Here is a 19,775-nt window from a genome sequence, read left to right on the forward strand (position 1 = left end):
ACATTTTCAAAGGTGGCGTCTCTTGGGCCAGTGCAGTGCGTGAGGGTTCTGGGAAGGCAGAGCAGTGGAATTTAAAAAGAGGACAATTGACTAATGCTTCTTATCTGTGTGGTTGGCCATTGCAGGGGTCAGTGTTTCCCGAACTTTGCTCACTATTCTGGTGAACAGGACTTGGCTTTTTTTTTTTTTTTTCCCCAGAATATGTTGTTCATATCCTTTCTCACTCTGCAGTATGGAAGGACTGGGGAGAGCCTGCCAGAGATTTGGTGTGTTCCCTGTCACTGTCACTCTGTCACTTCTGTTCTTCCAGAAGCTTCCAGAGAGGTGGTAGGTCTTGAAGCCAGGCGGCTGTGGTTGGGTCCTGACCCTCATCACTCCCTGGCTGTGTGGACTGGGGGCTCTCAGTACGCTTTCCTTTGCAGCTGCTGGAAAATAAAGTTTTTGCAAACCATCATCCCCCACATTTTCATTCCCCCAAATCTGATTTGGGACGAGTTGGGATTTTATCTGGGGGCTTAGATTAGAAGTCTCCATCCTGGAATAAGAACGTCCTCTGCCTGGCTTCAGGCATTCCTGAAGTAGCAATGATAAGAACACCATATAAAACAGGAACAAAACAACAGTAACCACAACACTCACAATTGTCATGTGTGTATTAAGTCACAGGCACTATGCTGGAGGTTCACATGTGGTAATCTGGTTTTTTTGTTTGTTTCAAGTTTATTTATTTTGAGAGAGAGAGAGAGAGAGAGAGAGAGAGAGAAAATCCTAAGCAGTTTCCAGGCTCTGAGCCATCAGCACAGAGCCCAGCTTGGGGCTCAAACTCACGAATGGTGAGATCATGACCTGAGCCGAAGTTGGCCGCCCAACCTACTGAGCCAGCCCAAGAGCATGTGACTCTTTTTTTTTTTTTTTTTTTTTTTTGGGACAGAGAGAGACAGAGCATGAATGGGGGAGGGGCAGAGAGAGAGGGAGGCACAGAATCGGAAACAGGCTCCAGGCTCTGAGCCATCAGCCCAGAGCCCGACGCGGGGCTCGAACTCACGGACCGCGAGATCGTGACCTGGCTGAAGTCGGACGCTTAACCGACTGCGCCACCCAGGCGCCCCAAGAGCATGTGACTCTTGATCTCAGGGTTGTGAGTTCAAGTCCCACATTGGGTATGAAGCCTACTTAAAAAAAAATGGTTTTGCAAAAATTTTGTTTAAGTTATATCCGGGGTGTGCATGCATGTGTGTGTGTGTATGTGTGTGTGAAAGAACATTAAGAAACAGTGTGAAATGTGATTTTTATTTTATTTATTTTAATGTAATTTAAAAAAAAATTTTTTTTCAATGTTTTTATTTATTTTGGGGACAGAGAGAGACAGAGCATGAACGGGGGAGGGGCAGAGAGAGAGGGAAACACAGAATTGGAAACAGGCTCCAGGCTCCGAGCCATCAGCCCAGAGCCCGATGTGGGGCTCGAACTCACGGACCACGAGATCGTGACCTGGCTAAAGTCGGACGCTTAACTGACTGCACCACCCAGGCGCCCCTTAATGTAATTTTTTTAAAAACACTTTTATTTTTCTTTCTTTAAAAATTTTTTTTTAAATTACATTTATTTTTGAGAGATGGAGTGAGACAGAGCGTGAGTAGGGGAGGGGCAGAGAGAGAGAGAGGGAGACACAGAATCCAAGGCAGGCTCCAGGCCCCGAGCTGCCAGCACAGAGCCTGACTCGGGGCTCGAACCCACAAACCGTGAGATCATGACCTGAGCCAAAGTTGGACACCCAACCGACTGAGCCACCCAGGTGCCCCTATTTTTATTTCTTAAATATTTATTTATTTTAAAGGAGAGAGAGCACACACATGCACTAGTGGGGGAGGGGCAGAGAGAGAGAGGGAGACAGAGAGAATCCCGAGCAGGCCCCACAGCACTACCAGCCCGGAGCCCGACGTGGGGCTGGAACTCACGAACCGGGAGATCACAGTCTGAGCCGAAATCAAGAGTTGGACGCTTTACCAACTGAGCCACCCAGGCACCCCAAGACTTTTTTTTTTTAGAGCAGTTATAGGTTAACAATAAAATTGAGAGGAAATTGTGAAGGTTTCCCATAGACTCCCTGCCCCCACATGTGCACAGCCCCCTTCATTAGCAAAGTTGCTCACCAGAATGATACTTTTTTTTTTTTTTACTAAGGATGGACCTACACTGACACATCATGGTCACACAAAGTCCACAGTTCACCTGAAGGTTCTCTCTTGCTGTGGTACATCCTGCGGGTCGGGACAAATGTATAATGACACCCCCAACACTGTAAAACTTGCAAGTGTTTTCACTGCCCTAAAAATCCTTTGTGTTCTGCCTGTTCACCTTCTCCCCGCCCCACCCCCACACCTCTGGCAACCACTGAGCTTTTTATAGTCTCTGCAGTTTTGCCTTTTCTCCAGTGTCCCATGTTTGGAATCCTACAGTATGTAGATTTCTCATATTGGCTTGTTTCGCTTGGTGATACGCATTTAAGATTCCTCCGTGTCTTTTCATGGTTTAATAGCTCATTTCTTTTTAGCGCTGAATAATTTTCTGTTGTCGGAACGTACCGCAGTGTAACGTATCCATTCACCTACTGAAGGATATCTTGGTTCCTTCCGAGTTTCGGCAGTTATAAGATGTCATGTTTCACATTGGTTCAGGGTGAAAAATGTTCGGTAGTCATCGAAGAAGGTAGTGTTTTCACCTCTCTCTTTTTTTTTTTTTTTAACTTTAACTTTTATTTATTTTTGAGACAGAGAGAGACAGAGCATGAACGGGGGAGGGTCAGAGAGAGAGGGAGACACAGAATCTGAAACAGGCTCCAGGCTCTGAGCTGTCAGCACAGAGCCCGACGAGGGGCTCGAACTCACGGACCGCGAGATCGTGACCTGGCTGAAGTCGGACGCTTAACCGACTGCGCCACCCAGGCGCCCCTCGAAGTTTGTATCTCTTAATCCCCTTTACTTCTTTCACCCATCCCCTCCCGAACCGTGAGATCATGACATGAGCCGAAGTCAGATGCTTCATTGACTGAGCCACCGAGGAGTCCCTATTTTTTTTTTTTTTATATTCCACATGGTTGAAATCGTATGTATTTGTCTTTCTCTGTCTGACTTATCTCACTTAGCTTAATACCCTCTAGGTCCGTCCACGTTGTGGTAAATGGCAAGATCTTTTTTGTGGCTGAGTAATATTCCATTGTAAACGTATACTACCTCTTTTGTGACCATTCATGTATTGATGGACACTTGGGCTGCTTCCGGATCTTGGCTACTGTAAATAATGCCGCGATGAACATAGGGGTGCATGTATCTTTTTGAATCAGTGTTTTCATATTCTCTGGGTAAATACCCAGTATTGGAATTATTGGATCATATGGTAGTTCTCTTTTTAATTTTTTTATTATTACTTTAATTAAAATTTTTAAAAATGCTTATTTTTTAATCTTTATTTATTTTTTTTGAGAGAGAGACAAGGGTATGAGCAGGGGAGGAGCAGAGAAAGAGGGAGACACAGAATTCGAAGCAGGTTCTAGGCCCCAAGCTGTCAGCACAGAGCCCGACGCGAGGCTCCAACTCACAAACCATGAGATCGTGACCTGAGCCGAAGTCAGACATTCAACCGACTGAGCCACCCGGGCGCCCCATGTTTATTTTTTGAGAGAAAGAGAGAGAGAGAGAGTGAGCAGGGGAGGGGCAGAGAGAGAGGGAGACACAGAATCCAAAGCAGGCTCCAGGCTCCGAGCTGTCAGCACAGAGCCTGACACGGGACTTGAACCCACGAACCTCGAGATCTTGACCCTGGCCGAAGTTGGACGCTCAACCGACTGAACCACCCAGGCACCCCTTCTAGTTTTAATTTTTTAAGGAACCTCCACACTGCTTTCCACAGTGTCTGCACCAGTTTGCGTTCCCTCCAACAGTGCACGGGGGTTCCTCTTTCTCCGTGTCCTCGAAGAGTGGCCATTTGCTTTAAAAGCTACCCTAGAGAATAGCCCACAAATACAGATGCCGAGGTAGTGATGATGGAAGAATAGTGGAGGTAGGAGTCATCTGGGGGACTCCCCCCTCCCCACTCATCCCCCTCTCTTGTCTGCTGGAGGATTGTGATTCTCAGTGTGGGCCCTGGGTGCTGAAGAGCAGTTCAAAGCCCCCAGGCTGCTGCCTTTGGGAATGGAACCGGTGGCTGCTTCTCCCCAACTCTGCTCTTGGTGGGTGTGGGGCCCCTTAGCATCCGTCAGGAGCTGAGCCTGAGGGGAGACTGGGGTCTCTCACTCCACGAGGCACTGGAAACCTCGTGGTTCTCACCTCCCTGAGAGGAGCCTGGGACAGGTTCAGCCGCATCAGCCCCGAAGAGTATCCAACCCAGTGCATGCACCTCAGAGATGCACAAACAGCCAGGATTCAGGGTCTCCCCTCTCCACTTTCGTAGCTTGTGGCTGCCGTTGCTTCCGTTCGGCGGCCTCCAGGGAATGGAGGCTAGCTTGGCAGAAAGGCTGAGGCTTCCGTCCTGCCCTTCTGCCTGGATTTTCCCAAACAACGAATTCCTCCTGGCACATTTATTATGCATGGAGGTTTACAGGAGTGTGTCTCCTTTGATTCTGTAGGAACATACACCAGCCAGCGTGTAACAGGAGGAGACTTACACTTTCAGGATAAAACGCACTGCGTCTCCACCCAGTGTTCTCCAGCATACACGAGAAAGCCTCGGAGAGAATCTGGAACCTGGGCTGCAGAGATGGGGAAAGCTTTTCTTTTTTTAAAAAAATTTTTTTTTCAACGTTTATTTATTTTTGGGACAGAGAGAGACAGAGCATGAACGGGGGAGGGGCAGAAAGAGAGGGAGACACAGAATCGGAAACAGGCTCCAGGCTCCGAGCCATTAGCCCAGAGCCTGATGCGGGGCTCGAACTCACAGACCACGATATCGTGACCTGGCTGAGGTCAGACGCTTAACCGACTGCGCCACCCAGGCGCCCCTAGGAGAAAGCTTTTCAATGATTCAATTCAAGAATCTTTTGCAGATAAAGTTAAATTTTTTTTTTTTTTTTGGCACAAAGGTAATTTCTTAAGTGTGGCTTACTCTGGGGACGCCTGGGTGGCTCAGTCGATTAAGTGTCTGACATAAGCCCAGGTCATGATCTCACAGTTTGTGGGTTCAGGCCCCGCGTCGGGCTCTGTGCTGACAGCTCGGAGCCTGGAGCCTGCTTCGGATCCTGTGTCTCCCTCTCTCTCTGCCCCTCCCCTGCTCGCGCGCTCTCTCTCTCTCTCTCTCTCTCTCAAAAATAAATAAACATTAAAAAAAAATAAAAAAAAAAAGAACCATTTCCTCTGTGGTTCTGTATTAGTGTATCTTTGAACTCTGCAATGACTCACTTAGCCATTTCTTTGTGATTGAGCCTGTAGGTGGTTTTCCATTTCCCCTTAAATAATTAATAAGCAGCTTTGTAAAACAGTCTTTGTCTACATTTCTCAACTGATTCTTAAGAAATGCTGACTCAGAATTTTATTTATTTGTTAAAAATACCGTTTAATGTTTATTTTTGAGAGAGAGCAAGTAGGGGAGGAACAGACAGAGGGAGACACAGAATCCGAAGCAGGCTCCAGGCTCCGAGCTGTCAGCACAGAGCCCGACAAGGGGTTGGAACTCACGAACCCTGAGATTGTGATCTCAGTTGAAGTTGGACACTTAACTGACTGAGCCACCCGGGCGCCCTTAAGTCAGAACTTTCAAGGCTTTCCGTATATATTGCCAAATTGCTTTGCAGAAGCATACCGATCATACCAATTTATGTTCCCACAAGCTGAGCAGAAGAGCGCCTTTTTTCTTATGCCCCTGCCAGCATCGATGCCTGTAATCCTTACTAAATCTGCTAAGTGAAAAGTCGCATCTCATGTAAATTGCTAATTCCTAGTGTATGGCATCTTGTGTTAGTCGGTGAAGGAAGTTTGGCTGTGACGTGAAGTTTTACTTCAGCTAAGGAAACTTGTTCCCTGCAAGTTAACACATTGGCCTAGATTCTGTAACACTCATGCTTGTAACAGACGTTTATCGAGGGTTTACTGGGTGCTCGTCTCTGAGATAGATGCTGAAATTACAGAAATGAAGTCACTGTGTCTGACTGCAGGGGTCTCAGGACGAAGCAAGATCGAGGGCTCAGTAGCTGGATGGTTGAGGTACAGATAAGGGCTGAGATGTGTAACCACACTCGAGGGAGCCCAGAGAAAGGGACACTCCGTGTGTGGTGTGTGTGTGTGTGTGTGTGTGTGTGTGTGTGTGTGTGTGTAGGAAGAATGCCACAGGGTTTCTTTAAAAAAAATTTTTTTTAATGCTTATTTATTTATTAAAAAAATTTTTTTAATGTTTTTATTTATTTTTGAGATAGAGACAGAGCATGAGCAGGGGAGGGACAGAGAGAGAGACACAGAATCTGAAACAGGCTCCGGGCTCTGAGCTGTCAGCACTGAGTCCAATGCAGGGCTCGAACTCACAGACCATTATAAGCTCATGACCTGAGGTGCCCCACTGCTTATTTATTTTTGAGAGAGAGAGAGAGAGAGAGAAGAGAAGAGAAGAGAAGAGAAGAGAGACTGTTGGGGGGGGGGGGGGGGAGAGAAAGAGAGACACACACAGAATCCTAAGCAGGCTCCAGGCTCTGACCTGTCAGCACAAAGCCCGACACAGGGCTCAAACTCACAAACCATTAGATCATAACCTGAGACAAAGTCTCATGCTTAACCGACTGAGCCACCCAGGCACCCCTAATTTTATGCATTCTCAATTCACACTAATTAAAAATTTTTTTTTTCAACGTTTATTTATTTTTGGGACAGAGAGAGACAGAGCATGAACGGGGGAGGAGCAGAGAGAGAGGGAGACACAGAATCGGAAACAGGCTCCAGGCTCTGAGCCATCAGCCCAGAGCCCGACGCGGGGCTCGAACTCACGGACTGCGAGATCGTGACCTGGCTGAAGCCGGACGCTTAACCGACTGCACCACCCAGGCGCCCCAATTCACACTAATTTTAATAAGGGGGTCTTATTATTTTCATCTAAGAAATGAGTTACTAATTACATTTAAACTTGCTTAGTGTTTTTTTTACTGTAAGTAACCCTTTGCACCCAAAATGCCAGCCATGATCAGATTAGGATGAGAGTGATGTTATTATATAAAGTTATTAATATTTTCATAGGTGATTAGAACTGGGGAGCCTCAGACAATTTCTGTGAATGCAGACAGTATGTTATTCTAAACTGGGTCCTACAGTTCTCTAAGAGTGAAAGAGCAAGATTGAATCTGTTTTATTAAGCTAGGAACCCCAACTGAACTGTTCAGACTTTCCTGCCTCATATCATAGTCATGAAGTAGAGTTTCCACAGATCTGTGGCTTAAAATATGAAATTCACCATCCCTTGTACCAAGGCATTGGAAGGGAGGTACTTGAGGGCGAGCAACCCGCTGGGAACCCATGGGCTCACATTCTTTGGGCCACAGCACCCTCGTGTGGCCAAGTGTGGCCAAATCCATCCTTTTGGGCTGCCCCCAGGCCAGGGTAGCACCGCGCCCATCACTTACCTGTGCAGAGGCCATATTACTGGTCACGCTCCTGGTGGGGGGTGGTGGTGGAAGGTGGGGGGGAGGGGAGGGGGGGTTGAGGGGGGGTCGGGGTCACATTCTGCCAGGTGAGCCACCTGTTCTGATTGTCTTGCAGTTTTGCTGTTTGCATAGGGCGCATAATAGGGTACAGAGATTCTGTTTGTTACCTGGTGATCCTTGCCTTTTACGAGGGCTGTGTAGTTCATCCGTCGACTGCTTGTTTGGAACACAGACTTTATTTTTTTTTTAATTTTTTTTAACGTTTTATTTATTTTTGAGACAGGGAGAGACAGAGCATGAACAGGGGAGGGTCAGAGAGAGGGAGATACAGAATCTGAAACAGGCTCCAGGCTCTGAGCTGTCAGCACAGAGCCCGACGCGGGGCTTGAACCCACGGACCGCGAGATCATGACCTGAGCGAAGTCAGACGCTTAACCGACTGAGCCACCCAGGCGCCCCGGGAACACAGACTCTATTTCCTCACAGCACTGCTTTCATAAATGGTGGGTGGGAACCCAGGGCATCCACAGAGACCGCTTTACGTCAGCTGTGCTTGTATCCTGTAGGAGATTTGTGAGGTGGAAAGACCCCATTAGGTACTGGAGTGCCTTTCCTGTGTTTGCTAAGTCACCCTGCTAGGCCTGGGTGGTTAATGCACCCCTGCAAGAGCGCCAGAGCATGACTGGAACCTGGTTATCAGGGTGGAAGAGGAAACATTACGTGTTAGTCCCTCCCCACTTCTCTGCCCTGCCTCCAGCAGAAACTCTCATGTCCCCTGAGGGGGAGTAAAAGTAAAGGACCAGATGAGACGAAATGATGCCTCATTTCCTTACCTGGAGACTGACTTCTCACCAAATCCCTTGGACCTATGGCTTCCAAACCTCACTTGGGTTGAGAGCAGGAAACAAGTTCTCAAGGGACATTCTTATCGCATGTGATGCAATAACAGATGGCTCTCTGTTAGCAAGAGAGTCCTATGACATGCCCTCGTTATACGTGTGTGCTGTGTGTGTGTGTGTGTATGAGTATATATATCTATGTATATATAATGTCATCTGTATGATCTCCATCTGTATGTATATACATGTACATATGTGTATGTGTAGACGGATGAATAGAGACAGAGATTGATTTACAAGCTGGGTGGTTAGAAGCCCTACCCTCAGAATCTGAAGTTTTCAAACCTAGCTGGCTCTGACCCTGAGAACATTTTGCAATCTCTACAGGTCTGTGTTTCTTTGTGCAAAATGGGGATCATAATAGTTCCTTCTTTAAAGTTGTGAGGATTTACTAAAGCCCTGAGGCAGATGTCGGCACTACCCACTGTTCAAGGGCGGGAAAGCAAGGCAGGGCCCGTGACTGTGGACTCTGCCCACACTCCCCGCCCCCAGGGCAGGCTGCCTCTCCGTGGATGTGGAAGTGTTGAATGTGTGAATCTCATAACTGACTTCCCTTGGGTGATGTCCCACTTGTCAAAGAACCATCAGATTTTTTTAAATGTTTAATGTTTATTTATTTTTGAGAGAGAGAGAGAGAGAGGCAGAGGGGCAGAGAGGGGAGGGGCAGAGAGAGAGGGAGACACAGAATCCGAAACGGGCTCCAAGCTCTGAGCTGTCAGCACAGAGCCCGATGTGGGCTCGAACTCACAAACCGTGAGATCATGGCCTGAGCTGAAGTCGGATACTTAACCAACTGAGCCACCCAGGCGCCCCCAAAGAACCATCAGATTTTAACTTGGCTTCCACTGTAGCTTAGCTATTAAGGACAAAGTGGGATTGTCTTGCAAGTTATACATTTCTCATTATATATCAATAAGTTGCCCTTCTAGTTCACTTATGAATCTCATGGCCAACTGCCCCCCAAATAAGGTCTGTTCTTGCCGTACTGATAGAGTCTGGTTTCTGAGACCGGGAGTGAGGAGCTGGATCCTGGACTCACCGATGTGCTGTGTTCCCTTGCGTCCCTTTGGGACATGTTTCTTGGTGTCTTGCTCGCTGCCTTCTTCTTGTTTCATAGTTGGTAGCAGCCAAAGAATAAACTGCTTTGAAGACTAATGAAATCACAAGATGACCTATCCTTTCCTCTTAGGATACCTGGGATGAGCTCCTCATTGGCAGCGTAGAGATGAAAAAGGTTTTGGCTTGCCCCAGGTAAGCGTTCTCTCGAGAGTCAACCTCTGGGGTGTGGCATGTTCATTGGCTTGTGGCTCTACCTAGCTCTTGGTTTTTGAATGACAGGTGCATTTTGACCACTGTAGACCCAGATACCGGAGTGATAGACAGGAAGGAGCCACTGGAAACCCTGAAGAGGTAAACAGCAATGTGTCCAATGTACTTTTAATATTATCCCCATCCTAGAATTACCTGTGGGTGTAGGTGCCCTGTGTGAGCACCTTTCACTCCACCTTCTGGTTGGTATGTGTCTGTTAGTGGAAGTTGCCTCCTCTTTTTTTTTTTTTTTTAATTTTTTTTTTTTTTAACGTTTATTTATTTTTGAGACAGAGAGAGACAGAGCGTGAACAGGGGAGGGGCAGAGAGAGAGGGAGACACAGAATCTGAAACAGGCTCCAGGCTCTGAGCTGTTAGCACAGAGCCCGACACGGGGCTCGAACTCACAGACCGTGAGATCATGACCTGAGACGCTTAACCGGCCGAGCCACCCAGGCACGCCGTGCCTCCTCTTTTTTTATGGACTAATCTTCTAGTACTTTTGGCAATTTTTTTTAAGTTTATTTCTTTATTTTGATAGAGCGCACAAGCAGGGGAAGGGCAGAAAGAGAGAGGGGGAGAGAGAATCCCAAGCAGGCTCTGCACTGTCAGGACACAGCCCGATTCGGGGCTCAGTCTCACAAACCGTGAGATCATGACCTGAGCTGCTGTCAAGTTTATATATTTATTTTGAGAGAGAGAAAGCCAGCAGGGGAGGGGTAAAGAGAGAGGGAGAGAGAGAATGCCAAGCAGGTTCCAAGCTGCCAGCACAGAGCCTGACGTGGGGTTTGAACTCACAAAACCGTGAGATCGTGACCTGAGCAGAAACCAGAGTCAGACGCTTAACCGACTGAGCCACCCGGGTGCCCCTCTCACATCAATTTTTAATAACATTCAATATGTATTTCTAAATTAAGACCTCAAATACTATAATTATTTTTGTTTATTAGACTCAACATCAAGGAATGTGAGACTAATTGAAGTTGTATAATGAAATATTAGAAATACTGGAACACAATGAGTTGTCAGTTTGTTTATTGAGGAACTTCTTTTATGGCAGGGTGTTTTGTTTTGATATTTAAGGAATTTGGGTTGACTTTAGTTATAAATGCAGAACGTGTTTTTAAAACTAAGTTAACAGTTTTTGGGGAGGTGTATTCTATTTTGTTTCCTTTTGGTCTGTTTTATTATTTGTTTTCAATGGGTTTAAGTTAGAAGAAGAGGTTAATGATAGACTCCCACTCTTTGGGGTCTATTATTCAAATATACAGTTGTTTTGTTTTTTGATTTTTGAGATTCAGTTAGTTTTCTTTAGATAGGGCTTTAAAAAAAAAAAACTTTGCCAGTAGTCAAGCCCCGTGCCATTTTTTTTTATTAAAAAAATTTTTTAACGTTTATTTGTTTTTGAGAGAGAAAGAGAGTGAGTGGGGAAGGGGCAGAGAGAGAGAGAGGGAGACGCAGAATTGGAAGCAGGCTCCAGGCTCCAAGCTGTCAGCACAGAGCCCAATGTGGGGCTCGAACCTACGAACTGTGAGATCATGACCTGAGCTGAAGTCGGACGCTTAACCGACTGAGCCACCCAGCCACCCCGTTTATTTATTTTTTAATATACTACTTATTTTGAGTTACACATATAAGTTATTTCTTTTTGGCCTCAAGCTGAAGCCAGGGAAAAATTGGTTAGACTCTGAGGATGCTTCTTGAAAAACCAGGATTATGTGCGGTTTGACTAATTGCCCCCAGACTTCTCTGTCCAAGGAGCAGAAAAGGCTTGCTGTTTATTTATAGGTCACCTGAGGATAAAAACCCGAATTCTGTTGAGAGCACTTAGATTCCTATTTCCCTTTTGTGCCTGACGGTGAATTTTTGCTTCTTTCAGCTACCGCCTGTGTGATCCTTCTGAGAAGCAGATCTACAAGTCGTCCCCACTTTTTGGGGTCTACTACTCAGTGGAGAAAGTCGGCAGCTTGAACGTTGGTGACCCCGTGTATCGGATGGTACCGTGACATGGTATGGTGAAGGGCCGGCTCTGCTGCCGGAACGCAGCGCCTCAAAGCCATGGCCACGTTCTCCAGTGTTGACATGTTTTTATGTTTTGCTGCTTTAACTCTTAGCAGAATGAGCGGTCTGGGTCCTGCTCTTGGGAGTTGGAAAAGTGCCTTTTCTTTTTCTTCCCTCAGCAATCTGATTTAGTCCAACTGGGCTGCTCTCACACTTTCCATTCGCTTATAAAATGCTGACGCAGGAGCCCCAGCAGAAGACAGGTAGATGTTCTCAGTTCATTGAGGAATAAGGAAATAAAGGTGAGCAGGTCACCAGAGTTCTGTATTGATTTTTCTTTTCTGTCTCTGTTAGTGAAAGGAAGGGAAGTGCTTCATTATTCAATATCAGCTTGGAGAAAAACATTGAATACTTTTTGTAAAATTTATTAAAAATTTTTTTTAAATTTATTTTTGAGAGAGAGAGGGAGAGAGAGAGAGACGCAGAGTGCAAGTATGGGAGGGGCAGAGAGAGAGGGAGACACAAAGCCTGAAGCAGGCTCCAGGCTCTGAGCCGGCAGCACAGAGCCTGATGTGGGGCTTGAACTCACGAACTGTGAGATCATGACCTGAGCTGAAGTCAGACACTTAACCAACTGAGTCACCCAGCCCCTAAAAAATTTATTTTTAAAATATGATTTAAAGTTTGAAAAGTGTCAGTGCATCAAGGTGCCTGGATTCTGAATCGTGAGACATAAAATAATGTTCTCACACTGATTTCATCAGGCCAAATAAAACCTTGATGCCTGGAGCATAATGCCTGACCCCCAAATTATAGAAATAAAGTCATTTGGAAGACTTTCTCAAATGACTCTTCTCAAAAAACCAAACTGAGTTTTGAAAGTTACCTCATGTCTGAAACTCTTGACCATCCTTCTTTCTAATTCTGGCCTGACCTTCTCACCTTCTCGCTTGACAATCATTTTTTTTTTTTTATGTTTATTTTTGATAGAGCATGAGCAGGGGAGGGGCAGAGAGCGATGGAGACACAGAATCTGAAATAGGCCCCAGGCCCTGAGCTGTCAGCACAGAGCCCGATGCGGGGCTTGAACTTACGAACCATGAGATCATGACCTGAGCTGAAGTCAGACCCTTAACCGACTGAGCCACCCAGGTGCCCCTCACTTGACAATCCTTGAGGACAATGTGGGGCAACAGTCCAGACAGTCTAGATCCAGCAGCGGGTAGACTTGGGTTCATGATCCTAGCAGCTCCATTTCCTAACTTGGTTGAGTTATTTAACCTCTTAGCCTTAGTACCCTTATCTGCAAAGTGGGAATACAGATAGTTCTCCCTAAAACAATCAAAGTGATTTTGAGGATTAATTTACATTAAGTTGCAGCACAGCAACAGAAATGTGGGGCATCTCAGGTGGGGGCAGCTAGCATGGGCCAGGAAGGGATTTACCCAGGGAAGAACAAAGGAGGTATTGAATACACAGCAAGGGAGCAGGGGCGAGATCCCAAAAGAGGGACTGTCTGCCACGAGGTGGTGGTGGTGGTGGTGGGGCTATGGTTATAGAGCAGAGTGATGGAGTGTGGGGACGTGTGGAATTTCCCCCTTTTTGGCAGTGTTAGGAACTGTGCCCAATTTTAAGTATAGTTAGGGCTTAAAGCTTAACAAGCCTGTTTGCATCCAGCTCCGTGTTCGCTGGGGGCCCTTTTGCCTTGTTCAAGTTTCCATAGCTCAAGCCTGTTGCCTAAAAGCAGGCTCTACAAGAAACATAAGAAATGCTCAGTAAATATTAGCCATGATTTTTATTGTCATCATTGCAAAGGGCCTCCTAGGAAGACTGGCAGAAGTCAGCAAAGGGTAAACATTCTTACCAGAATCAGCTCTTCTGAATCTGTCTGTAGTGCCCAGCTGAGAGAGAAAAATACAATTTCACGTTGCCCCTTCCTTTCCAAATCCAAACCTGTTGTTTATAGATCCTTTCTCTCCCAGGGGTAACCATTGCCTTTCTGCTTGTCTTGTTTTGTTTAACTGGTCTTGGCTTTCTGCCTGTCTGGAATTTGGGGTTGTTGGTTCTTTCTTTTAGCTGTCCTTGAGACTGACTCTAGCTTTGGGGAAGGTAATATCCATTGCCCCCTCATTGAGGACCATCTTTTATCCAAGGGGGGTTATTCAGTACTGCCAGAAATACTTCATGTTTATTTATTTTTGAGAGAGAGAGAGAGAGAGAGCGAGCAAGAGAGCGTGGGGTGGGGGGAGGAGCAGAGGGAGAGGGAGACACAGAATCGGAAGCAGTCTCCAGGCTCTGAGCTGTCAGCACAGAGCCTGACACAGAGCTGGAACTCACAATAGGCGAGATCATGACCTGAGCTGAAGTTGGATGCTTAACCAACTGAGCCACCCAGGCGCTCCTGCCAGAAATATTTAAAATTCAAACTATAAACCAAGAGGGAGAAAAGCAAATTGGGGATAATGTAGTTGGATGCATGGATCAACCCCTACTATCATTTAAGTTGCAATCCAAATTTTTTAAGGAATTGAAAACAGCTGTCCTTATCTGACAGATCTTTTGCAAAATACAAGTCAGCTCTAGAGGCAATTCAAAATTCACCTGTTCCTTTACCAGTCCCAAAGCTGTTCCTGTCTATTTTAAAAAGCCTATAAATTATTGGCCTAAGGAAACAAAAGTCCTTGGCAGACCTTCCATTCTTTCTGTGTTCCTTAAAGTTGTACACATCTTATCATGTCTTTGAAATTTAAGCATAGCCCACAATCAGGTACCTGAGACTAAGGGGAGAAAAGAAAAAAGAAGAGAGGCCTTTTTGAAAATATAAACTACTCTAAGGGCACTTGTGCCCAAACTCTAGCAGGCCTCCTTAATTCCAGACACAGATACAAATCTTAAAGCTCTTCGTCAGCAATACTAGTAACTCTAAGGTTTTTACATCTGTGTGTTTTGTGTGTATGTTATGAATGTGACATATTTTCCTACCTCTGGATGGTAGTGCTAAAATTAATTTGTAAAAGAGCTCCATTTGGTTGGTGTGAAGGCAAGCATTTGTAAGGATTGGACATTCTAGAACTCTCAAAAAGATAGAAACTAACCCAAATGTTTTCCAGCTTCACGTGATCTGAGGAAATATTTGGTATTAAAGCTAACCCAAGGTTGTTGGTCTATTAAAATAGACGTGTCTTTTAGAGTTATCAATATTAAATATAAAACTTTTGTCCTACTTGAGTTTACTAGCTAAATAAGTACTTGTTATCACTTAGAGGATTTGTAAACAAAAGCATAATAGCTTGGGAGAATGAATGAGTTCTCCTCATGTCTCATAGTTTTTGTGGTTAATCTTTTTCTTTTTTCTGTTTATTAATTTATTTTGAGAGGGAGAGAGCATGAGTGGGGGTGGGGCAGAGAGAGAGAGGGAGAGAGAGAAACCCAAGCAGGCTCCACAGCTGTCAGCATAGAGCCTGATTAGGGGCTCATCCCATGAACCATGAGATCATGAGCAGAGCTGAAACCAAGAAATGGACGCTTAATTCTACTCAGCCACCCAGACACCCCTTCGCGGCTAATCTATACATAATTGTTGGGAGCTGTTAAAAAACAAAAGTTCAACCAAATAAATTTGAAGATCTAACTAGCTTTATCAGGCAGCAGCCCATCTAGCAAGTAGTGGGGAGCTCCGAGGAGTTGTTCAAAATGGAGGGTTTTTATAGAAATGGTGGGGGTGGGGGGTGGGCAAGAAAGTTATTAGCAAAAGAAAAGGATAGTTCCAGGCAGGAACAGGAGGTCTTGACAGGCAGATCACTTCAGCTTCCTTTGGGGGATGGAGAGGGCCTAGGTGGTGATTCCTTGGTCCCCATCAGAAAATTCCTGACTGATTCATTAAGACTACATTTCTGGGGCAATTAGATTAGGTTTTAAGCCTCAGTCTACTGACTTGAGGCCTTACCCCACGTGATACCATTTTGGGCCTGTGGTTTTCTTTGTAACAGAGCAAATGACTTAGATATAAATTTGATTTATATATAAATTCAGATATAAATTTGAAATAAGAGCCTGTAGATGCAATTTTTCACAACAGTTCTATATTACAATTAGTCTCCCCAAATCTTTTTGTAAACTGAAACAAGTTTTGCTAAGTTAAATTTCTTGAGTATCTAGATTATTTCCAAATGAGATAAAATACTGGAACATTAATGATTAAATCTAGGTTTATCTACTTTGGCTTCCTTATTACAGAGAAACTAAAAATAAATTTGGGTCTGTTAATAAGCATGTTTGTGCTTCATTGGAAGGCTGTACTTTGAAAAAGCACATCATGGTGTCTGTTGTCAATCGGATGGGGGCCCCCAAATGCCGAACGAATGATTAGGTGGAAGCTGGTGGAAAGGGCCATGATCAAGAATTCACCTGAGGCAAACAAACAAACAAACAAACAAACAAAACAAAACAAACAAAAAAAGAGTTCACCTGAGGCAGAACAAAGGTACAAGTTTATTGAATACACTTCAAGGGGGTAGCAGGAAGGACAGCTGAGGAGAGATTGTCTGCAATGAAGCAGTGGGCTGGGGCTGTTTCTATTTATTTATTTATTTATTTATTTATTTATTTATTTATTTATATTTTTTTATTTTATTTTTTTGCTGGGGCTGTTTTTATTTATTTATTTTTTATTTATTTATTTATTTATTTATTTATTTATTTATTTATTTGCTGGGGCTGTTTTTATTTTTATTTATTTATTTTTTTTATTAAAAAAAATTTTTTTTTTCAACGTTTATTTATTTTTGGGACAGAGAGAGACAGAGCATGAACAGGGGAGGGGCAGAGAGAGAGAGGGAGACACAGAATCGGAAACAGGCTCCAGGCTCTGAGCCATCAGCCCAGAGCCCGACGCAGGGCTCGAACTCACGGACCGCGAGATCGTGACCTGGCTGAAGTCGGACGCTTAACCGACTGCGCCACCCAGGCGCCCCTGCTGGGGCTATTTTTAAAGGGGGAAGAGGAAGAGGTGTGGCGACATGGAATTTCTCTTTTTCCCTTTTGTGGTACTTGTGCCTGGTTGTAAGTAGCCTATTGGTCAGTTAGGGCTTATGGATATTTCGAGGTGGGTCACCTGATGGGCCTGTCTGTATTCAGCCAGGTGGTCGCTGGGGACCCTTTTGTCTTGCTCTCTCATTCCTGAAAGTGGCCTCTAGGGGCACATGGGTGGCTCAGTTGGTTAAGCGTCTGACTTTGGCTCAGGTCATGATCTCATGGTTCGTGAGTTCAAGCCCCGTATGGGGCTCTCTGCTGTCAGCACGGAGCCCACTTTGGATTCTCTGTCCCCTCTCTCTCTGCCCCTGCCCTGCTCATTTTCTCTCTCTCAAAAATAAATACAGGTTAAAATAATAATAATAATAATAATAATAATAATAATAATAAAAGGGGCCTCTACTCCCATGTGTCTAGAAATTAAAAAATGTATTGGTAAATTTACATATCTAAAGAACACTGGTGTAACAGTTCATAATTGCTTACTGCTTAATTTTAGTTAATGTTTCTAAAGGTTAAAAATTTGAGTTCATATATATAATTAAAGTTACTAAAATTAATAAGAGAACATCTCCATATGCCAGGAATGTAGGATGTGTTTTCAGTAACAGAAGGTATAAGAAATAGAAATCTATTTTTTTTGTTGAGGGAAAAGAAAATAATTTTGTCCTAAGGTGAGGCTCATTGTTTAAAGAAGAAAAACATAGCACAAAATCAAAATGTAAAAAATAATAGTAACGATAAAGTTGTAGAAGGTTTGTGGAAAAGGAGTCCTTGAAAAGGAATTTTAATGTGGTCAACCTGGCTAACATTAAAATTAATTTATTTACAAATAAGTTTTATTTATTTATTTAAAAAAATTTTTTTAACGCTTATTTATTTTTGAGACAGAGACAGAGCATGAACAGGGGAGGGGCAGAGAGAGAGGGAGACACAGAATCCGAAGCGGGCTCCAGGCTCCGAGCTGTCAGCACAGAGCCCGACGCGGGGCTCGAACTCACGGACCGTGAGATCATGACCTGAGCCGAAGTCGGACGCTTAACCGACTGAGCCACCCAGGCGCCCCTACAAATAAGTTTTAATATCAAAACTAAGTTGGTGCAAAATTAGAATTTGGGGTTCTGTCTGTTAAAAAGACAAAGTTTTTCTTTTTCCCCCCTGGACTTTTGGTCTGCTTAAGTCTTTTTGAGCTGGAACATTCCTAACAGATTTGCTAATAAACTAATTGGACTTATCTGATACGTCACATTACATGAGAAGCATTGTCAAATAAGCAGTAATACTAAGCCTTCTTTATGTTGCATTGTAAAGTTGTGGCAAGTGGATGAGGTCCATTGTTCTTCTGGAAAAAAACAAAAAGGCCCCTCATTGCCAGGCTTTTGCCACCTTGATGTCCTTACAACATGGCAGCGGTCTGCTCCTGACGTAGGAAAATGAAGGCGGGCAGACAGTGGCTGTAGACAAAATGAACAGTCGGAATTATGGGAAACCCAAGAAGGCCGCTTGGTTCTCCCTGGCTCCCTGACCAGCCCCATGTTTCAGCTTTTGCGTTCTTTCACCCACCATAGTACATTTAAGATGACTCCAATTACACACAGACGTTGGTGGAGAGACATCTATAAAACTGCAAAAGTCTGAAATAAAACAAAACAAAATGAAACCGTTTTCATTCCCAGAGACCCCAGACCTCCCTCTCTCTAGACCCTTTGCGCACCTGTACCTTGGAATCATTCGACGGCCAGTCGGTATGGGTTATCAGTATGCCCCTTCAGAAAAGGACCAAAGAGGATGATAGACTTGAAGTATGTAAACCTCGAGTGTGTGAATATCACAGAGAAAAAGCAAAAACATCGGACCTGTGAATGCTACACAGAGGGTCAACAGAAGGTTCGAGAACTACAGAGCACAGCTGACAGTGGTGCAAATTCCTTAAATTTTGAGCACAACTCTGTTAAGCTGAGGGTCTGATCAAGAAGGGGGAATTGTAGGGGCGCCTGGGTGGCTCAGTTGGTTAAGTGTCCGACTTCGGCTCAGGTCACGATCTCACCGTCTGTGAGTTCGAGCCTCACGTCCGGCTCTGGGCTGATGGCTCAGAGCCTGGAGCCTGCTTCCGATTCTGTCTCTCCCTCTCTCTCTGCCCTTCCCCCGTTCATGCTCTGTCTCTTTCTGTCTCAAAAATAAATAAACGTTAAAAAAAAAAAAATTTAAAAAAAAAAAAGAAGGGGGAATTGTTAACAAGAAACCACAGCCCCACAATGGCTTCACTTAGGTTAAGGTTTCGAGTCAGTAAACCAAGACTTACTGCCTAACCTGACTGCAGTTTCAACCCCCCAGGAATGTAATTTTCAACCAGGCAACGTGGAATTTCCTGGTCAGTAGCAGCAAATTGCTGGATAAGACCCCTTGCCTAAACAGGCACACCCTTGCCTAAACAGCACATTCCTTGCTAATAAAGTCCTTCCCTCCCCTCCCCTCCCCTCCCCTCCCCGTCCCCTTTCTTTATTTCTTTCTTTCTTTCTTTCTTTCTTTCTTTCTTTCTTTCTCTCTCTCTCTCTCTCTCTCTCTCTCTCTCTCTCTCTCTCTCATCTTCTCTCTGCCTTTAAAAACCTTCCTTTTGTTTAGCACAAGTCCCCTCTACTTGCTAGATGTGATGTTGCCTGATTTATGAATCATTTAATAAAGTCGATTAGATCTTCCATTTCACTCAGTTAAATTTTGCTCTTTAACACACGCGTGGGGTGGACTGGAGCCAAGAGGGGATATGAAGGGCCAAGCAGGGGTGACGGCGTAAGATGTACGCAGGGTGCACGCTGTGGGTGTGGTGAGGGATGTGTGAGTGCCCAGACCCTTCACGTGACAGAGATGCTGTTGGCCACTGGGCCCCAAACTCCCTTTCAGCTTTATTATCCAGCACTGCCCCC

General features: G+C 44.8%; 1 protein-coding gene across 1 annotated transcript in view; it reads left to right on the forward strand.

Moving 5' to 3' along the window:
• MTARC2 (mitochondrial amidoxime reducing component 2) overlaps positions 1–19,775 on the forward strand; it is a gene marked incomplete at its 5' end in the record, with an annotated part of 38,478 nt that overhangs the window by 16,092 nt on the left and 2,611 nt on the right. The window contains 3 exons of the mRNA XM_040460963.1: positions 9,704–9,765; positions 9,853–9,924; positions 11,702–11,832. Coding sequence (XP_040316897.1) covers positions 9,704–9,765; positions 9,853–9,924; positions 11,702–11,828 — 261 coding nt within the window. The remainder of the gene's footprint in view (positions 1–9,703; positions 9,766–9,852; positions 9,925–11,701; positions 11,833–19,775) is intronic.

Source organism: Herpailurus yagouaroundi, unplaced genomic scaffold, assembly GCF_014898765.1.
Source record: "Herpailurus yagouaroundi ecotype Mexico unplaced genomic scaffold, PumYag 253, whole genome shotgun sequence".
Lineage (NCBI taxonomy): Eukaryota > Metazoa > Chordata > Mammalia > Carnivora > Felidae > Herpailurus > Herpailurus yagouaroundi.